The sequence below is a fragment of the Myotis davidii genome, unplaced genomic scaffold (assembly GCF_000327345.1).
Source record: "Myotis davidii unplaced genomic scaffold, ASM32734v1 scaffold217, whole genome shotgun sequence".
NCBI classification, from domain to species: domain Eukaryota; kingdom Metazoa; phylum Chordata; class Mammalia; order Chiroptera; family Vespertilionidae; genus Myotis; species Myotis davidii.
In genome coordinates this window covers 7,772,436-7,794,083 of record NW_006290034.1, presented here as the reverse complement: position 1 = coordinate 7,794,083, position 21,648 = coordinate 7,772,436, and the positions used below count along the sequence as shown (strand labels likewise).

Genomic DNA, 21,648 nt, shown 5'->3' with positions numbered 1-21,648 from the left:
AGAGGAAGGGAGAGGGATAGAGAGTTAGAAACATCAATGAGAGAGAAACATCCATTAGCTTCCTCCTGCACACTCCCTACTGGGTATTCCGCCCCCGCCGGGATGAGCGCCTTTCCGCCGCCGCGCTCACCCCGGTTTCCTTCGTTCGCAGTGAGCTCCCGGCCTCCGGCCGGGACACAGATGGCCTCCGGCGAGCGCGATGCCATATCGTGGTACCAGAAGAAGGTAACTCGGCGCGTCCTCCTGGCCAAGTGCCCTTCCTGCCGGGGCGCCCCGCAGAGCTCCCGTTAGCCCCCCGGCTTCCTGCACGCGCCCCGACGGGCCTGGGGAGACGGAGGGACACGGTATCCGCTCCAGGTCCCCAGCACGACCCCCGGTCGCCTCCTTCTGCAGCGACACCATCGCGCCCCAGAAACACTTGGAAACAGCGTCTATCAAACCGCTCCTTGTTAGACCCGAAACTTCTATCTGCACGCCATCAACAATTTTTAAAAATGATCCTCACCTGATGAAAAAGAATGTGTTTATGACTTTAGAGAGAGGGAGAGAGAGATTGAAGCATCAGGGATGAGAGAGAAACATTGATCGGCTGCCTCCTGCACGCCCCCTACTGGGGATCGAGCCCGCAACCCAGGCATGTGCCCCAAGCCAGGGTCCAACTGTGACTGCGCGGTTCAGGGTTGACTCAACCACGGAGCCACACCGCCAGGTTCCATCGATTTTTTTTTTAAGAGAGAGCGAATGGAAGGGGGGGGGCAGAGAGAAAGAAACACCCATGAGAGAGAGAGAAAGAGAGAGAGAGAGAGATCCAGAGATAAACTGGTTGCCTCCGCATGTGCCTCCTGCAACTGAGGTAGGTGCCCTTGACTGGAAATGAACCCGAGACCCTTCAGTCCGCAAGCCCATGCTCTAATCACTGACCCAAACCGGCAGGGGTGGTTGCTGCCAACTGTTTTATTATTATTATTTTTCTTTATTGATTAAGGTATTAAATATGTGTCCTTTTCCCCCCATTACGCCCCCCCCCACCCATGCCCTCACCCCCCTGGTGTCTGTGTCCTGCCAGCTATCTTACTGAGCTGTCTGTCCCTTGCCTTTTATTCCTCTCTAGTTTTCCTTAAGACATGGAAACGTTTTCCAGATACCACACAAACTTAATTTAGTCAAACTCTGAGCAGCACCGGCATTGCCCACATATCATATTGATATTTGGTAGTTTATGACTTTGTGAGGCTTGCGTCATTGAAATAGCCTCTCCCTGTTTCAGATTGGAGCCTATGACCAGCAGATATGGGAAAAGTCGATCGAACAGACTCAGATTAAGGTAAAGTGATTTCCCGGCTCTTCGCTCTGTTTTGCGGTGTTAATGTGAAGAGTGGATTGCACTGGGTCCATCGGGTATGGCTTTCTTTAGTCTTTGAAGTTTGTAAGGCAAACAGCACTGCAAGCAGCGTGGGAAATGAGGGTTGGCTTTTGGCCTCAGTACCGGGGACGAGAAAGAAGTGGTTGGTCTGTGATGAATCAGAAAATGAATGTCCCGTATTCAGTGGGGCTGTGGCTTTTTCACTCTTCACTCTGCCCCGCTTTGCTTTGTGCCAATATAGGCCCACTATTGACAGATCTTCAGCGTTTTCAAGAGAAGCTGGGAATGTGTATTTTTATATGAAATATCTGGACTTTCTAGACCTGTGCCCCCTCCCTCGCCTCCCCTCCCCTCTTTTTCCCCCCCCCCCCCTCCTCTTTCTCTTCCTCTTCCCCTCCAAGCCAAATAAAATCCATCTGTGGCTGCAATCACCTTTTCAATTACTGGTTTCGAGTAAACTTTTTTCTACAGTGCTGTGGGAACCGAGCAAATTCTTGGGGTTATTTCATGCTAACTAAGCAACCAACACTGATGTGGGATTCAGAGTGCCAGCTTATCTATACTAATAAAAGGGTAATATGCGAATTAGGGCACATGTCTTCTGGACGTCCTTCCAGACAAAGCCACAGCCACGGCAGCTGCGGGGCCCAGGCGAGCTCCAGCAGGACATGAGGAGGCCCTGACTCTCCCTGACATGGCCCTGGGATGCACAATTGCCAGCACACCTAGATGAGCACAGCACCTCTCCCGGTGCCTCCCGGTGACGCAGAGTGGAGGCTGCATGTGAGGTTCTGTTTCCCGAGAGGCTAGTGCGGGTTTCTGCCACAAGGAACGCTTCTCCCGTCGTCCCTGGGTCTGTGCGAATGAACTGCCAATGGTGCTCCACGCCCTGAGGCCACATGCGATGATCCTGGTGCTGGCGATGCAGATTCGTGGGGAACCTGGCGATTAGGCAGGCAGGCAGGAAGGTGAGCGGTTAGGAACCAGTGGTCCCGGATTGCGAGAGGGATGTCTGCTGGTTTAGGCCATAGGATTTTCATGCACTGGGCCTCTTAGTTAATTTATAATAGGGGAGGGGGCATTCCACAGTCTACTGTGCCAAAGTCAGGGTTGTGGGGTCAGCATGGATGGGGGCTGGGAGGATGGTACAGATTAGTCATGGGAAGGCGGCTTGGTGCCACCTGGAACTGGATAGTCTTGAAATGTGGGAAAGCCTAAAGGCCAGCCCTGCCCTAAAGAATGTCTCTCTCTCTCGACTTTAATACTTAAACCTGCAGTCAGGGTCTCACTTCCTTGGGAAGTGCCGAGTAAGGGCTGCGGATTCGTGGTTTTGGACCTTTTTAAAGATTTGCTACAGACCCTCTACTAACGTTTCTAAAAAAATACGTGTATGTGGGTGTAACACAGTTTAATAGTTTGTTCTGTTTCCCTGCGTCGCATTGGCTGGCCTGGGGCATGCGTATCTCTGGTGAAGGACATTTAATCAACACTTTAGGGCGCATTCTGGTTATGGACCTGTCAACCAGAAAGTTGTTTGAACTACATGGTGCTTGGCTAACTTCACAGTGTTGTCCAGCCCTTGACTTTTTTACGTTAATGGGAGATGGGGTTAGGATGATTAAATTCCCAAATTTCATGTTGCCACTTTTCAGTCCTCTCCTGTTACTCCTGTGTGAGCAGCTAAGAAGCATGGCCAGTGGGCGGGGTGCAAGGGAAAGGGCATGGAACTGGGAGTTTATCTCCTTCGTGATCTCGAGCTGCATCTGGCGCACGCGCTATGCTTTGTCAGGGGTTCGGTTTCTTTATCCTTTAAAGGATTTCACTACCGTAGAATTCCCTTACCTCCCTCCCTTCCCTACTCAGTTTAAACACTTCCTCGACGTCTACTTCCAAGCCATTGTGCACATACCTTCCTTCTAGTTCTCTGATCAAGGCTATTTGTTAATCTGTGCATCTTCATAGGCCTCAAGGGCGGGAATTGTATTTGCTTACTCGGTAACACATCTTAATTCATAATAGGAACTCAGTGTCTGTTGTATTTAATTGAACCCCATCTGTTATGTATATTTTTATTCATTGTTCTCTTATAAGGTAATCTAAGAACTCCTTAATGTATGACTTTTAATTTAGTAGCAATGGAAATAATAAAATTAAGGACAACTCTAAACAAGTGCCAACATGTCCTAGGTGCTAAGGATACTAGTACACTCAATATGACAGACATGGTTCTTGCCTTCATGAATTCTACAGCGTAATGGTGGTGGGAGAAAAGCCTTTTTAGAAGTTTAAAATTGACCAAAATATGGGATACAAAGTAGTATTTAATGTAATTTAAAAATAGATTACACACAGCCCTGGCAAATGTAGCTCAGTGGTTAGATTCCCAGTCAAGGGAAAAGTCGACACGTACCTGGGTTGCAGGTTCAATCCTGCCCAGGGTCGGGGCACATGCAGGAGGCAACCAATCCATGTGCCTCTCTCACATCGATGTTTTCCTCTCTCTCTTTCTCTCTCACTCTCCTCCTCTCTCTCTCCCCCCTCTCTGTTTTCCTCCCTTCCACTGTAAAAAATCAATGGAACAAAATATCCTCCTGTGAGGATTAATAACAACAACAAATAGATTACACAAATATAAATATTTTGAAAATAAATAAAATATTTTGAAAACAAATAAAAAAGGAAATAAAAAAAACAAAAGAATAATATCAGATCACAGTACGATAACATTAAAAATTACATAATAAAATATAATTCAAAATTATAAAAGATACAAATTTAAAAACATCTTAACTTGAATCATGAAAAGTGGTATGAACTCCTCCACAAACATTTATTGAGCTGCTGTGTTTAAGGCATTCTAGGTGCTGAGCACAAGAGAAAGTATTTACAAACGGAAGTAAAGGGAAGAGCAAGAAGTCCAGTCTGATTAGAGATAAGGTTTGTAGATGAGATGATATAAACCAGTTTGAAACTGACTCGCTTGTTTTACTGAGAACTTTAGATATTATTCTGTAGAAGACGGAACATTTTTTATGGCTTTTGAGTGGGGAAAGGTTACATCCTCTCTGTACTTTTGAAGGATAGAAGTCATATAGATACAATACAATCTACAGAATATTTCCCAAGTAATACTTGATGAAATTATATCACTCAAAATGTATGTGTGTGTGCGTATATTTTAGCAGCCATATATGTGTATATATATATGTATATGTATGTGTGTGTATATGTATATATATACATATATACACACACACACACTTACTGTTAACAGTATTACAGATGTCTCCCATTTCTACCCTCCCCCCTTACAACCTACCCCCTACCCACCTTCCCAGGTCTTCACCACCTTATTGAATGTGTCCATGAACTATGCATATAAATATGTTTTTTTTGTTTCTCCTCATTCCCCCCTCCCCCAATATATATTGAGTCTGTCCCATGCCTCCATGCTTTGGGTCTTACTTTGTTGGTCAATTCATCAAAATGTCTATATTAACAAAATGTCTAGACTGACCGAGAAGAAAGAGTACAATGATTTCAGTTCATATATGAAAAATCCAGAGAAAGAAAAAAGTCAAAGTAAAGAAGGGGAAGAAATGCCAAATATAAAGCTGAAACAGTCACTATGAATTCTTCATTTAACAGTATTTGCTGAGTACATACCTACCATAGGTCAGGCAGGAGGCTGTGTACTTGGTGTAATTAATAATGAGCCGAAAGCACTCAGCACTTTCATTTTCATGGAGCTCACAATAAACGGGAGATAAACAGATAAAATAGTACTAATGGGTAACAATTACTGTGAAAGAAAATGTTCCAAAACCTGAATGTGTTGATGGTTGTACAACTCTATAAACTTATAGAAATCTACCTAATTAATTACTAAAACTACAATGAAAAAGTGGATACTTTATAGTGTATACATTATACTGCAACATAGCTACTTTCTTCAATCATCAAGAGAAAAAATAGGATACATCATAATGTTGTATACAAGAAAGTCATACACATTCCCCATGAAAGTTGTCTCCTAAAATTCCTTTCTTTTTCTTTTTTAAAAAAATATATATATTTTTTTAACAGAGAGGAAGGGAGAGGAAGAGGGATAGAGAGTTAGAAACATCGATCAGCTGCCTCCTGCACACTCCCTACTGGGGATGTGCCCACAACCAAGGTACATGCCCTTGACCAGGATCGAACCTGGGACCCTTGAGTCCGCAGGCTGACACGCAATCCACTGAGCCAAACCGGTTAGGGCAGTACCTATGTTTTCTTCTATTTATCATTTCAGATCTTATATTTAGGTTTTGGTCCATTTTGAATTGATTTTTGTGCATGGCGACAACTGTAATCTAGTTTCATTCTTTTACATGCTGCTTTCCAGTTTTCCCAGCACCACTTACTGAAGAGGCTTTCTTTTCTCCATTGGGTGTTTCTGGCTCCTTTCTCAAAAATTATCTGCCTGAACTCCTGTTGCTTTATTTCTGGGCTCTGAATTCTGTTCCATTGATCTGTGCGTCTGTTTTCCGGCCAGTCCCAGGCTGTTTGGATTATCGTAGCTCTGTAGTCTAATTTGAAGTCAGGTAGTGTGATACCTCCAGTTTCATTCTTTTTTCTCAGGATTGCTTTGGCTTTTCGGGGTCTTTTGTGGTTGGTTACATACAAATCTGATGAATTCTCATTCTATTTCTTTAAAAAAATGACACTGGGATTTTGGTGGGGATTGCATTGTATCTGAATATTGCCTTGGGTAATATGGCCAAGTCAAATACAGAAATAAAGAGTCAGAATTCCATTTACTGATTCTCCAAAAATGGAAAATACATTAAATGAAATTACCTGAATAATAAGATAGACACATGGAGTATGTTTGAGGCAGATTAATAGTTATAGAAGTAAATATGCATGTTGATAGGTGGGTGGGTATCCCAGTGTCCCGTGAGAAGATGGCTGTGTGGTCATGTGACTTGCATTCCTTCCGGTGGGAGGAGAATTCTTCCCACAGACCTCAGGCTTGGTGAGTGGCGTGTGAGCCGAATGGTCCAGTCCCTTCCTTTGTCTTCCCTGTTCACTGAGGAGCCAGAGGGCTCACGCTGTGGCTTCGTCTCACACCGACCCGCATTTCCAATGAGCAGAACTTCTGGATTCTGCCTTCTAATACCTTCTGAGATAACACGTTACCCAGCTCATGCTTCTGATGACCTGGCCTGGCCGCCTCCGCTGAGCGCAGTGGGCTCCGCATGCTCCCTGCGTATCGGCTGCGTCTGAACAGCTCGATGAGCAGCCGCCGAGTGGGGGTGGCTGCCCGAGACCGCGGAGCCCACGGAGCCCACAGGCCTGACATCCGCCTGCCCTTCCAGGTAAAACTTGGCGACTCCGATCTGGCGACTGGAGCAGCTTTTTCCGTTTCCTCTGCCTCTGCCTCCCCTCGCCCCTCATCCTCACCGAAGCGGGCATGTGATCTTGTTCCTGTTTCCACACAAATCCGACTGTCTTTCTCGTATTTGAAACTGTTCTCTGACTTCCCAGTGCCCTCCCGGCAAACTCACATTCCCAGCTTGATGATCATCTCCACTTGTCGACATTCCTGCAGCTTGCGTCATGCTGTGTCCCGTTTCTTAGGCTCTCCTCGATTCCCCGTTGCCACACGTGCCCATGTCCATCCTGGCAAATTCGTACCCATCCTCCGGGCCTCGGGTTAGACCTTTTCCTTTGGGAACCTTCCTGGGACCTTAAATCTGAGTTAGAACGCGTTCCTAGTGCTGGCCTCGCCTTGCCCTATCCTCATGTTCACACTGTGCCCTCAGTCGGCGGCGACTTCCTTTTCTGTGCCTGGCTCTAGAGCAGTTTGATTCTTTTAATGGCAATACAGTGGCAATTTCAGACGCTGAGAGGTCGAGATGTATTGCAGGACTTACTGATCTTTTATTCCCTATTAAATAGAATCCGTTAGAGCAGTCACCCCCATGCTTTTGTCCCTCTGCTAAAGGTAGGACTACATCGGTCAGTTGTTGCACTTATGTTGGGGGGTATTAACTTAAAAACGGAAGGCCAGCCCTCACCGGTTTGGCTCAATGGATAGAGCGTAGGCCTGTGGACTGAAAGGTCCCGGGTTTGATTCCGGTCAAGGGCACATGCCTGGGTAGTGGGCTCGATCCCCAGTAGGGGGCATGCAGGAGGCAGCCGATCAGCGATTTCTCTCTCATCATTGATGTTTCTGTCTCTCCCTCTTTCTCTCTTCCTCTCTGAAATCAATACAAATATTTGAAAAACAAAACAAAACATGAAAGGCCAAGGTGAAAGGCAACAGCATTTATTTCAGATTTTTAAAAGCATAGCCAGTCGGGAAGCGCGGAGTCAGGCAGAAGCCCGACCAGTGTCCCAATCAGGAGGCAAAGGCAGGGGCACTTATGGGAAAGGGAAGGGGACCCAGGACACAGTGGAAGGCGGGCGTTTCTACAGGTGCAGACAGCTCATTAGTGATGCTGATTCTAAACTGCGTTTCCTTTCAGTCCCCTGGTCACAGTACCTGCTTCCTTGTTATCCTTGCGAACAGTTCCTTTAGGGCACAATGTTGTTGATGCCCAGCCCGAAGGTTGCTGCCAGTCCGAACGTTCCAGAGGTTTGCGGAGTAAGACGGGCAAGGCAGTTCCTCTGGGGTGGCAGCTGCGACTCCATTCGTATTATTTGTTTAAACGGGGGCAGGTGAGGGAGGGCTGACACAGCCTTCGAGATGGAGCCGTGATGACACTGCTGTCTTCCCAGCTCCAGGGGAGTGTCTGGCACGTGGGAGACACACCTTGAATATTTGTTGATTGAATGAATGAACGGATGTGTTTCTGTTGCTAAGGGAGCTTTTCATAGTTTGGTGTTTATCGTTGGCCAGTGCTCGTTTTCTTTTTATAACAGAGGTGAAAAGTCTAGAAAGGACCAGCTCCTTTAAGGGGCGTGAGGAGTAACCGCTCCAGTTAGAGGGAGTCCGAGATAGAGACCAAGAAACGTCCGTTTACCTTTCGCATTTCAAAGGGCTTTTCTTTACTTCTGTTTCTGTTCCGTCCTAGGGCTTCAAAAACAAACCAAAAAAGATGGGTCACATAAAGGCAGACCTGATTGACGTTGACTTAATCCGAGGTGAGTTCGAAATTGGGTTGGTTTCTCGTGTGTATTATTACTTCATGCGGCACTAAAGGTTACTTTTAGCTCTCCTCGCTATGTGATAATGTACTTAAATTTCCCAAAGTAATCTTACCTCACCGCTCAGGCATTAGCATTTCCCCCTCCCCCTTTGCTTACGTCCTGCGTGGCTACTCCACAAATTACGTGGTTTTCCACATGAGTCAAGAGGGAGGGCTGAACTTACAATTAAGACAGAGATGCAGCATGGGATAACATTCAGGTGAGCCTGACTCATTTTGAGTGTGTGTCCCCATGACTGAGGCGAGAAGTTATTACGTCTAAGAGGATTCTTTTTATTCGGCTATATGCTGACTTTTTATGTGCTGATTTTTGCTCTCACCTGTTTATCTTACAGTGTTACAAGTGGGCATCAGTGTACAGTGTATGCAAATGCTTGATGTTTTGTCTTATTATACATTTAAAGGCTCAACATTTGCCAAAGCCAAACCTGAAATTCCGTGGACATCTCTGACGCGGAAGGGGCTCGTTCGAGTGGTGTTTTTCCCGTTGTTCAGCAACTGGTGGATTCAGGTTACCTCCTTAAAAATCTTTGTTTGGCTGCTACTGCTTTACCTCATGCAAGGTAATTGGAGGAATTATTTGAAGTTATGCCCGTTTCTTTTTGCTGTTGTTGCTGTTAGATGGTACAGACCTTACTGTGCTTACACTGACCCTTCCATTTGGTGGTTGAAAGTGCAAAGAAATGAAGGGACGCACGGACATACAGCGTGTGGAGATCATCTTAAAATTATTTGCTCGGAGAGCGCAGACACAATAGTCTAACTCACCTCTCCCTACCTGCCTCTCCGCCAGGCCTCCCAGTCTCTTCCTCGGTAGGCACTGAGCACTGGGTCACCTCCAGGTGGGATCCTGGTTCTCTTCTCACCTCTGGGCATTCTCAAGCCCCGTTGCTTTAAATATAATGGATATAATGGATACACTGATGGTTCTCAAATGTGTGTCTTCACATCCCTCTATTCAGCTTCAGACTCCAAATGCCATTGCTGGCCTGACATTTCCGTGGAGATGTAACAGGGGTCTTGAGCTTAGTCAGATCCAAAATGGAACTCTAGATTTTTTTATCCAAAAACTTTTTTTTTTGGTACAAGCTTGTTCCTTTTTAGGACTTGCATTTCATTAAATGATGTCATCAACCACCCAGTTTTCAGTTTTCAAGTGAAATATTGTCTTTCTAGTCTTCCCTGCCATCAGCTCTCACATCCAGCCTGTCACCAAGCCTTTAAGTTCAGCCTCTGGAACACATCTTGACTCTATTTATCTGTCTCGAGCCATGGCCGTCCCCAGCACCGGCATCCCTCTGCCCGGGCCGCTGGAGTCCGTCTGCTCTGAGTCTTCTTCCTACCAGCCGTTCCCGTCACAGCACTTGGAGGAATCATATCCTGTCCTTTTCCTGCTGGAAACCCTCTAGGATTCCTCTCTGCCTCTAACATAAAATCAATCCCAGCTCCTCACCGTGGCCCGCAATGCCCCACGTGATCTGGCCCTGCTGACCGCTGGACATCATGTCTTACCGCTGTCCTCCGTGCTCTCTCTCCACGCAGTGGCCTTTTTCTGTCCCTCACACAGAGCTTTTCTCTCTGAAACAACCCTGAGGCTTTTCACAGGGCTGTCTTTTTTCTCATCGCTAAGTTCTCAGCTCAGATGGAAGCTCTCACTTCCACAGAGAGGCCGTCCTCTCTCTGCTTCCTGATCAGCCCCCCTCCCCTACTCCCGGCCGCAGGAACCCATTCTCCTTTGCCTGTTACACAGCACCACCCGGTGTTTCCCCCTCCTCACCCTGTGCAGGGACCAGGCTGTCCCCTTTAGCACTCTGTGGCCACTGCCGACCAGGGGTGCCTTCTGCAGGAGGGCAGTGGACACTGGTTGTCCCTGTGCAAAAAGACACGGGTTAGAACACAGAGCAGCGGCGGTCGGGTTGGGTGAAAGGATTTAGAGGGATTTTTGTGTTTGTTATGTTGGTTTTTTGAATTAAGTTATAAAAATGACAAAACTATCTGAATTTACAAACCTGTAAGTTTCATTTTCTAAAGGCATGACAGTGCCGCCCAGTGGGATTTCTGTGCCGATGGAAATGTTCTGCACCCACAGTGCCCAGCACAGCAACTGCCGGCCATGTGGCTACTGGTGCTTGAAATGTAGTTACTGTGAATAAGGACCTGAGTTTTAAATTTTATTTCACTGTGATGAAGTCTTCATAACTATCATTTTAATGGCTGTATAATATTCCATTATATGGGCATACACTCATTTTAATGCCTTTTTTGTTGTTGTTAATCCTCACCCGAGGATATTTTTCTGTTGATTTTTAGGGAGAGTGAAGAGAGAGGGAAAGACAGAGAGAAACATTGATGTGAGAGAAACACATGGATTGGTTGCCTCCTGCTCTATCCCTGACCAGGGCCTGGGCCGGGGAGGAGCCTGCAACTGAGGTACGTGCCCTTGACCGGAATCAAACTCAGGTCCCTTTGGTCTGCAGGCCAATGCTCTATCCACTGAGCCAAACTGGCTAGGGCTCATTTTAATGTATTTATAATAGTCTGTCATATGGATTTACCATATATGCCTTCTTATAGTTGCTCAGTAATCCATTATATAAAATTTTATAGATCCATAATTTACATAACGGTTTCCAAATTGTGAGCATTTAGGTTGATTTTTTTTCTTTTAATACCACCATGAACAAAGTTTTCCATATTTTATGTTATTTCTTTAGCACTTATTCTCTGAAACAGAATTGACAGACCAAAGGGTGTCAGCATTTTAAGGATTTTAGTACATACCGAGTTAGGCACAAGCAGGTTTACAGTTGTGAGTACGTGGAACAGTTTATTCTTGCATTATTATTTATTATTTTTTCCATATCAACAACTATAAACCTCCTTTTGCCCCACCTTGTATAGTGAAGTTGTTGGTGACACAGCTCTTTTGGAAAATAATAGATGAGGGTGGCTGTTTTACCATAGTCTTAGCAGCATTATTATAAATTAAAAAATTGTTACCTAATTTGATACACAAACAATGGTATTGTACAATAATTATTTAAAAAATAGTATTGTGCTCCTTTAATGTGCATTTCTTGGGTCACTTGTAAAGAGAAAGTTCCATATTTTTCTACGTGTTCGTTACTGAAGAGTTTCTTTTGTGTTGAGGTAAGTTGTGTATTAGGTTTCATAAGCCCGTGGTCTCTGTCTGGACTCCACGTTTTGTACCATCGACTCGTGCGGCGCTTCTTGGGCTCACACTGCCAGACAGGGCTCCGGTTCTCACTCAGCTAATGTGCAGGTGGATTGTGTGGCAGGGACTCATGTGCTGTTACTGTTGTACTTGGTAAAATGGTAGTTTTTTGTAGAAATAACTTATAGACTCATTAGAATTGTTTAAGACGACCCTGAGGCTTTACGTTCTGAAACCTCTGCTCTTCAGTGATAGCACTTGTGCTGTACCTGATGATGCCCATTGTGAGTGTCAGCGAAGTGCTCGGACCCTTGTGCCTTATGCTCCTCATGGGAACCGTCCACTGTCAGATCGTGTCGACGCAGATCGCAAGGCCGTCGGGAGGCAATGGGAGTCGGAGAAGGAGGTGAGCTGAGACGTGCAGTGGTGGTCGGGTATGTTCTGGGAGAGGCACCGTAGATCCTGAAAAACCTTGGATTAAAGTAATAAAAGAATCTTCCCATTTGCATGTATTTTTTATTATTTTTTGGCTAAAAAAGGAAAGAATGCTTTGCTTTTCACTTTTCTCCCGGTTGCTAAGAAGACTTGTCATGAATTTTTAATCGCAGTTGGGACTTTGTCATTCAGGACAGTTGCTTAAAAGGAAATTCCTATACTATTTTCATATTATTCTTTATTAAAATATATCAAATAATGATACTGAAAAAACATTCTTCTTCAGAATTCAGTCTTAATAAAAATTTGGTGAAAACTCATTATAAACAAGGATCTTGATACAATTGGGTTACTGCTACTAAAAATTTCACCTTGTCTCAATAGTGCATAATAAGAATGGATTTCTAAGTGCTCTGAACTTCTAGTAAAGATTGATTTGACTTTTCTCCACGTTGCCTTCATGTCGTGATTGGTTGGGTGCTATGTGCGGGCTTTGAAATTGTTAAAGGTCTCTTAGGCATATGTGTTTTTATTTTTCCTCAGGGTACCTGTAGATTTTTGTTTCCCTAAGCAGGTGCTAGATAAGGTTATTTCCATTTGAGGTAATGAATTTCAGCATATTTATTCTTATTTTTTAGTATTTTCTTCTTTTTTTGAGTACTATTTTCAAAATAAATCCCCCCCACCCCAAAGAAGATTCCTTGAAAATTCAGGTCAGTTGATGTAATGTGTGCTGAGGGAATCGGATGCTGTGCTGTGTCGGTGGTATTTATAGGACGCATCCTTTAACTGCATGGGAGAGCAGTACTAAGTGACCAGTTGCTATTATTCTGTGCTCTCCTGATTAAATGCACCAAATGGGTGGATTTCCGACGTCCGAACTTACAGGCATCGTGCCTTCTGCTGGGGGTGCCCGGAAGGACGGTGTCATGCAGGTAAAAGCTGCTCTCCTGCAGTGTTTTTGAATAGCGGTTCTATTTCTCTAATGATTGAGCAGGATGATAGCACAGGTCTTCGTTTGGCACCTGTTTTTGCCCTTAAGTCAGAACTATCCCTGCTAATTGATCTTTGTTACAGGAAGTTCATTACCCTTAATTTCAGGTGGCAGCAGTTAGGGTCACTTTCTGGAGGGGATATTTTGGGCAGAAATAGAAAAGTTCTTGAATCGTCTGAAGTGTTGAAATGTTTGTGTTTTTTATAGAAAATTACGAAAAACTGTGAATGGTGACGGGAGCCGAGAAAATGGAAATAACTCCTCTGATAAAGTCAGAGGAGTCGAAACTGTGGAACCCGGACCCTGCGCCAGTGGCTTTTGGGGGACTCTCTTTGGCAGCAGGTGAGCAGCCTCGCGTGGGAATGTGTATGTGACTTTGTCTTCACATCGGTGTTTACGTGGCGCAGACTCCGCCTGGCTCTGGAGCACCCAGTTCTCATCGCGGCTGGCGTTTGGAGGCGCTGCACGAACTGCTGACTCGGCAGGTCCCCGCTGTCTGTGAGTCACCTGTCAGCCCGGTGACCTACCACAGTGTCCCCTTCTGCTCGGCTGTAGTGACGTTCAGCCGCAGGATCGCAGAAATGCAACCCTCCGAAAGGGTATCTGTCGTAAGCCATGCGAGCCTACATCAGGAGAGAGGAAGGATTTGGAAAAGATGAGGTCGTTTTCAGTGTCCACGCTGACGCCCCCTGGGGACGGGGAGGCGGAGCTGGCGTGGGGGGCTGTGGGGCAGAGGGAAGTGGGTCCAAGACACCCTCCCTCCCAGTGCCCTGCAGGCTGTGACCACACGCGTAGGACTCAAAGCAAGACTGGCCACGTATTAATGAGCGTGACTCGAAAATAAAGTTCTTTTAGTGATGGTTTTGAAGATGAAGTTCACATATTTCCCCAAAGAGATATGTACATGCCTTAGCTGGTGTGAGTGTGAGTTCTACTGAGCATCGTGCTGGGCACTGGCCTCCCCACTCGGTGGCTTACTGTGGAGTTAGTCGGGGGAGGGGGAAGGGGCGGTCACGGCACAGATGTCACATGACCGCATGCTGACCGCAGGCCAGGCAGCCCCAGACGGAGCAGTCATTCTGGAGTGGGGGAGTCCCCAGGAGCCACGCAGGAGCTGAGCGTGGCCGGGCTTTGAGGCACAGGAGAGGGACGGACATTCTACAAAGTGGCACGTCAGGTGATGGGAGGGAGGGGCCGTTTGTGTTTGAGGGAAAGTGGGGAGGACGGCACCTGCTTCCTGGCAAAACTGGCAGCACAGGCCTCCTCTCAGAACTGACCGAGGCTTTAGAGACGGGGCGGGGGGGAGGGGTAATCATCGTCTTCCTCCACCTCAGCAAGCGAGAAGTCTAAACAGGATGGTTTCTGAATCTTCTAGATTTTCAGAGTAAAATCCAGAATTTACTGGATTTCATGGAAGATGCTCATTGCAGGATGCTCATCAGTCATCTTTTCTCTTTGTTAAAAAATAGGACGAAACGAGTAAAATTAACATGCAACAAGGAGACTGAAACCAACAAGGACGCCGGTTACCTGCGCCCCATCATTAAGAAGAGACAAGCTCGGACAGAGGCTAACATGTGGCCGACAGCAGAGAAGGCGAAGTTTTCCGACGGGGAGAAGTGCCGCAGGGTAAGAGCTGTGGGTGAATCTCATAGGATCTTTTCTCTCCGTGTGAAATGTTTCCCTTCTGACACGCTGAGAGATGGGAAATCGTGCTAATGGGCTTGTATCCTTTCTCTTAACAAATAAGCGACATATAAATGCACAGGCCGTGAAAGGGAGGCTGTAAGACTGTAGCTCAGTGGTTCTCAACCTTCCCAATGCCGGGACCCTTTAATACAGTTCCTCACGTTATGGTGACCCCCAATTTCATTGTTACAAATTGAACATAATTAAAGCATAGTGATTAATCACAAAAACAATATGTAATTATATATGTGTTTTCCAATGGTCTTAGGCGACCCCTGTGAAAGGGTCGTTTGACCCCCAAAGGGGTCGCGACCCACAGGTTGAGAACCGCTGCGGTAGCTTATTCTTCCCGTTTCTGGGACTAGAGTTGTGATGCACCTGCTGCAGACCAGCCTTGAAGCAGGGCTGGGGGTGTCATCGCCGGGTTCGGGGAGAGGCGTGAGCCGTGGTGTGAGGCGTGGGAGCCTGCGTTCTAGGTTTGGGGAGAGGTGTTCTGCTCTGTGTCGGAGACGGACTGCTGCTTTATCTCGAAAATGTGTTCTCACTTGTTAAACTGTGACAGTACGAAATCACAAAAGTAGCGAATATTTTTGAGTCGTTCCTACAACCAGTCATTATTCTAGGCCTTTGCCTGGAGTAACTCGGGCCATTTTTTCAACAGGCCTGCGACACGGGCACTTTGACTGTCATTGCTTTTCAGGAGGAAACCGAGCCCAGACACACAGGAACTGGCCTGAGATGGCCGGGCTGGGCTCAGACTTGGTGTGACTCTTGCCCGTGCTTCTCACCGCCCCGTAGCCTCGTGGCTTAGGCCGTTTAGTTTCAAGTTCAGCATTTTGCTGTCTTGCGGTGAGCGCTGTAGGGTCGTGGGTTGTGTGGAGTTGCCTGGCACTGTGCCCTGGGTTGTGCTGCGTGGTGTGTGCAGTGCGGCTGCTGTGTGTCGGCCCTGGAGGAACTGCTCTCTCTGCAGGAGGCTTTCCAGCGCGTGGGGAACGGCGTGTCGGATGACCTGTCGAGTGAGGAAGATGGGGAAGCCCGGACTCAGATGATGATCCTGCGCCGGAGCGTGGAGGGCGCCTCGAGCGACAACGGCTGCGAAGTCAGGAGTAGGAAGTCGATGCTCCCACGGCACATGAGCTCTCAGGTGGCCTTTGTAGTTGATGCAAGTCTAGGCGTTAACCTGTAAGTCATCGAGTAGTCACTCCATGTTTAACACGTGTCCTGTCGCTCGCTGGCTTGATATTTGGCAGGTAACGAAAACCACCACCAAGTGGTGTCATTTTATGCGGGATTCCGACAGTCTGGCCGAGTCCGAATTCGAATCTGCAGCCTTCAGCCAGGTAATGGGTCCCCTGGAGAGAGCACTGTCCAAGCGCAGTGACTTTCTCATCCCTTTTCGGGTAGCTGTTCCAAAGTGGTATTTATAGTTGCCTGCCCCTCCCCTGCCTCCAGCTCTGTCCACCTAACAGCTTCTCACCCAGAAAGAGAATGAACTCTTTTCATTTGACCTAATCTTTTCTGTGTATTTTTTTACTGTTTTCTAATGAGATTTATTGGGGCTGCATTAGTTAGTAAGATTATATAGGTTTCAGGGGTGCGTTCCTATGACACGTGATCTGTGTATTTATTGCATGGAGTGCTCACCACCCAAAGTCAGATCATCTTCCATTGCCAATATTTGGCCCCTGCCACCCTTCACTCACCGCCCCATTGTGACCTAGTCTTATGGTCATAGGTGATGCCCAGGTAATGAGAAGCTTGCTTAATATTCACCTGAAAAGGGGAGGTTACATCTGATGAGGACAGGCTGTTGGGAAAGGACCCCTGAGAGGTGGGAGCAGACGGTCCCCTCATGAAAGCTAAGGGCCTGTGGTACATGGGAATGTTGTGGTCACGGGTAGAGCATCTCCGTCATGTGAGGGGAAGCCTTGTGGTTGACGTGGGAAAGCTTACCAGCCGTCGCCATAACTGTGTTCCTGTTATTCAGATGTGTGACCATTTCTAAAAATGAGTGAGAACATCCTTTGTCTTCCTTTAAAGGGCTCTCGATCTGGCGTGAATGGCGGCTCCCGCAGCCTCAGCATGTCGAGGAGAGACTCGGAGAGCACCCGCCACGACTCGGAGACCGAGGACATGCTGTGGGATGACCTGCTGCACGGCCCGGAGTGCAGGTCCTCCGTCACCAGCGACAGTGAGGGGACAGCGCCCACCCTACACTCGGGGACCAAACGTGACCCCAAAGAGGATGTGTTTCAGCAGGTCTGTGCAGGCGATGGCAACAGGAGCCGGATGTACTGTGTGCTTCCCCTGTGCCAGCACCGTGTGGTCTCCTTTCACTTTGTAATCCTATTAGGAGACGCTTTTATTATCCCTAATTTAGGAAATGGAGCATAGCATGATGATTTTGACTTCCTTTGTACTCTTTGGACTCACAGTATAACTTTAAGGCATATGTAAGAACTAGAGGCCAAGTGCACGAAATTCATGCACAGGTAGGGTTCCTAGCGGCTGCCGGCCGGGACCTTCCTTCATTCTGCGCTGCCCCCTGATGGTCAGCGCACGTCATAGCGAGTGATTGAATTCCCAGTTGGTCAAACTCCCGAGGGGACACTTTGTATATTAGGCTTTTACATATATCTATGCAAAGTGTCCCCTCGGGAGTTCGACGGGGAGACCTCCCCTGATGGTCAGCGCACGTCATAGCGAGTGATTGAATTCCCAGTTGGTCAAACTCCCGAGGGGACACTTTGTATATTAGGCTTTTACATATATCTATGCAAAGTGTCCCCTCGGGAGTTCGACGGGGAGACCTAGAGTTCAATCGCTTGCTATGACGTGCGCTGACCACCAGGGGGCAGCACGGAATGAAGGGAGGCCCCGGCCGGCAGCCAGAAGGCCCCGATTGGCCCTGATCGCCGGCCAGGCCTAGGGACCCTACCCGTGCATGGATTTCGTGCACCAGGCTTCTGGTAGATAGATAACTAGGTAAGGTAAACTCGCATGTCAAATGGGATTCACCATGCCCCAGTCCCCACACCTCAGCTTCTTTCGGTCCCCATGTTTCTGAAGGCCACCACTAGCCACCCCAGGCAGAAGCTGTGGGCATTCATGCCCTCCCCCGATCCCCGTGTTTCTCAGGGTCCTCACTGGCTCTCGTGAGTAAGTCAAGGACACTGGAAATGCAGCCTGTATTAGATGTTGACTTGTCTGACGTAGACTGTAAGGCCTTTAGTTTCAGGGACGGCCACCGGAGGCCTGTGGGGACCAGAGAGGACCATGCTGGCGAGATGGGACCCAAGCTGCTCGCTGCCAGAAGCACAAGGCAGGACCCGGCCGAGGAGAGGGGCTGCTGTCATTGTGACCGTCTCTTCTGAGGGTTCCTGCACTTTTGTGTCCTGGTTAGACTGGAGAAAGGCTTCTTAGTCACTCACGTGATACCCGGGGCCTCGCGCCTCTCGTAGCTACCTGCCCGCTTCCCAGGAGAGCGATGTTACTCTGGAACAGCTTTCCGCGCTGTCCCATGAGTACTCCAAGCTCATCCTCACGTCCACGCGTTTAGAGAGGGAAGCACCCTTGGAGATCGTGGTCCGGTTGCTGTAGAAGACCTTCAGCTTCTCTCCAGGTTAAAAAAAAAAAAAAAAAGGCTTAGCAAAGAAAAAGGGACCAGAACTCAGCATCATGGAGGTGGCCATTGGGGTGATGAGCTTTGTGAGGGAGACAGGAGGAGGAGGAGGCTGGCCATGGCCACGGTAGCCTGGGAGCTGGACGCAGGGGACATGCTGATGGAGGAGAGAAAGCGTGGCTAGAAACAGCTCTGTTTTTCTTCTCAGAACCACTTGTTCTGGCTTCAGAACTCAAGTCCCGCCTCTGACCGAGTCAGTGCCATAATCTGGGAGGGAAGCGAGTGCAAGAAGATGGACATGTCGGTGCTGGAGATCAGCGGCGTCATCATGAGCCGGGTGAGCTCTTCGTCCTGAGTTTTTTTTTTTCCAAAAAATCTCTTTGATGACCAGCAGCAGTTCCACAGAACTGTTCAGTGATCGAGCAGTTTCCGAAACACAGACACACGCATTTTTAATTTTGCAGCCAGAGTCTTTAGGTGGTGATACTTTTGTCGTGTTACCAAGATCTCTGAGCACGATCGTTGTTCGGGTACATCCTACACATGTTCCGTGTCTCCCGTGAGCCTGGTTTGCAGTAAGATCTAAAACACATACATCCGGACATCGTTTTTGTTTTTACTTCCTTTAGATGTAAAGCTTAAGTCTTTAATCACCTGAGTAGCATTTGACAGATACTGCTGCCCAACTGCGTTCAGTATGTGGTCATGCCGCGCATTTTGACTTAATTCCCAGGTCAACGCGTGTCAGCAGGGCATGGGCTACCAGATGCTGGGCCACGCGGTCACCGTGGGGCTGGCCTTCTTCCCGTTCCTGTATCGCCTGTTCCGCGCCAGGGGCCTGGACCAGCTCAAGTCCGTCTCGGCCGAGGAGCTCTTGACTCTGTTCTGTGGGGCTCCGCCTGTCACTCCTGTGGTTGTTCTGTCCGTGATTAACTTTGTTGAACGGCTGTGTCTCACGTGGATCTTTTTTTTCATGATGTGTGTGGCGGAGAGGACGTACAAACAGGTTGGTGGGAATACACTTGCTCACCTCTGCGTTTATGTCTGACACTTCTGGGATCAGTTCTGTTCTCCTGGTTTGTTCTTTCTCCGAAAGTTAATGTGGGCAGTGAAGGGTGGAGCAGCGGGCTTCTGGTACTTGCGAGTTTAATGTTGGGGGGCGGTGGGGAGGTCAGGGGGTGGGGAATAGGTGTCTGAGCCAGGGAGCGAGCCCCGCTGACTGCTTAGGGCAGCCGTGGGCAAACTACGGCCCACAGGCCGAATCCGGCCCGTTTGAAATGAATAAAACTAAAAAAAAAAAAAAAGACTGTACCCTTTTATGTAATGATGTTTACTTTGAATTTATATTAGTTCACACAAACACTCCATCCATGCTGTTGTTCCGGCCCTCCGGTCCAGTTTAAGAACCCATGTGGCCCTCGAGTCAAAAAGTTTGCCCACCCCTGGCTTAGGGCCTGCGTCTCAGGGTCCCTTTGCTGGTTTTCACCCGTAGCACATGGAGTAATCCTCACAGCAAAAGGATTCTGTGAAAAATGCCCAAGTGGGAATTAAAATGATTGAAATTTGATAAGAGTTAGGGGTTGAGGACTTCATATATCAGTGGCATGTGCAAAATCAGGGTTTTGAATGGAAATGTCATTTGGGAGGAAGCCAGACTTCCGTGTACACGCTTGTTTTTGAAGCTGGGACTCCCAAGGCCTCCAGCAAAAGTCCATGCAAATGTGAGGAGCGGGTCTCGCTGAGAAGCGTGTGACTCGCTCGTGCGCTGTGGGAGCAGCAGGAGAAGGAACGGGTCACGGCTCGCCACTGCCCGGCCTGGCGATCGGTGACTCGAGTGTAATCCTTTTGACCATTTTTTTTAAAAAATATATTTTATTGATTTTTTACAGAGAGAAAGGGAGAGAGATAGAGAGTTAGAAACATCGATGAGAGAGAAACATTGATCAGCTGCCTCCTGCACATCTCCTACTGGGGATGTGCCTGCAACCCAGGTACATGCCCTTGACCGGAATCAAACCTGGGACCTTTCAGTCCGCAGGCCGATGCTCTATCCACTGAGCCAAACCGGTTTTGGCCTTTTGACCATTTTTATACGCCGGAACTATTGCTTACAGTCAGACAAATGTGCAGGCGTCCGTGTCCACTTCACTTTGTGATTTCTTCCCGCCTCCTCTAGAGATTTCTGTTTGCAAAACTCTTCAGCCATATTACTTCCGCCAGGAAAGCTAGGAAATATGAAATACCTCACTTCCGACTGAAGAAGGTGGAGAACATCAAGATCTGGCTCTCGCTGCGCTCCTACCTGAAGGTGGGTCTCCTTCAGGGGCAGGGCAGGGGCCGTGGAGGCGCCGACATTCCTGCAGGGACAGCCGCGGGCAGGGCAGCTCGGGGCTGGTCGTCCTGATGGGGTCGGTGGCTGGGAGAGTCGCTGGACACCAGGTTGGAGGTGACACATCTCCAGGCCCGTGTATGTGAATAAGAGCTTAGGAAGGAAAAAGAAAACGTAAGTTCCCAGGGCAGAGCGGTACATCAGATACTGCATCTTTTTCTGACTTTGGGGCAAATATCTCAGCTGGAAATGTCAGTGAACCACTCAGGCCCTTCCTGTGGAGCAGCCTGGGTTTCAGTGCTTAATTACAGGCGAAGGCGCTAGAATCCCACGCCAGGAACTTCTTATGAATGTATATTTTAACATGAATGCAGAAAGACCAAAGAAAAAGGAGACAAAACAGACATACATGAACGCAGTGAAACTCACGCTGCCGCCGTCTCTGTTGGTAACCTAGCGATGAACCCGCTCTCTCCACAGAGGCGGGGCCCGCAGCGTTCCGTGGACGTGGTTGTGTCTTCAGTCTTCCTACTGACGCTTTCCATTGCTTTCATTTGTTGCGCCCAGGTGAGCGTTTCATCTCTGTGTTGGACACTTCGCTGCATTTAAGTGTCTATATGTAATGTGTCTAAACTGCTTCTGCTCTTTTGAATACTTATTAATTTTCCTAACTTTTGTCATGAGAGTAAAGGTCCTTTAAGACTCCAAGATCACTCTGATTTAATTTTAGTTGGTGATTTCGTTTTTTTTTTGTTTAGTTGATAATTTTTGAGTGATGATAAAATTATCGCACCATGATGGTGGCAAAGTCAACACCAGTCTTAGAAGGCGGTGGAATTCGC

At 47.6% G+C, this 21,648-nt stretch overlaps 1 protein-coding gene across 2 annotated transcripts in view; it reads left to right on the top strand.

Moving 5' to 3' along the window:
* The first annotated feature begins 115 nt into the window (after positions 1 to 115).
* PHTF1 (putative homeodomain transcription factor 1) overlaps positions 116 to 21,648 on the top strand; it is a 25,100-nt gene continuing 3,567 nt past the window's right edge. The window contains exons 1-14 of one of the 2 annotated variants that reach the window (XM_006763024.2): positions 117 to 225; positions 1,268 to 1,324; positions 8,428 to 8,497; positions 8,967 to 9,125; positions 11,987 to 12,143; positions 13,374 to 13,508; positions 14,636 to 14,795; positions 15,826 to 15,999; positions 16,106 to 16,195; positions 16,896 to 17,114; positions 18,686 to 18,814; positions 19,211 to 19,483; positions 20,654 to 20,785; positions 21,287 to 21,373. In XM_006763024.2, coding sequence (XP_006763087.1) covers positions 181 to 225; positions 1,268 to 1,324; positions 8,428 to 8,497; positions 8,967 to 9,125; positions 11,987 to 12,143; positions 13,374 to 13,508; positions 14,636 to 14,795; positions 15,826 to 15,999; positions 16,106 to 16,195; positions 16,896 to 17,114; positions 18,686 to 18,814; positions 19,211 to 19,483; positions 20,654 to 20,785; positions 21,287 to 21,373 — 1,887 coding nt within the window. In that variant the 5' untranslated portion in view covers positions 117 to 180. Of the gene's footprint in view, positions 226 to 1,267; positions 1,325 to 8,427; positions 8,498 to 8,966; positions 9,126 to 11,986; positions 12,144 to 13,373; positions 13,509 to 14,635; positions 14,796 to 15,825; positions 16,000 to 16,105; positions 16,196 to 16,895; positions 17,115 to 18,685; positions 18,815 to 19,210; positions 19,484 to 20,653; positions 20,786 to 21,286; positions 21,374 to 21,648 lie in introns of both variants that reach the window. The other variant, XM_015563453.1, reaches the window with a different exon arrangement.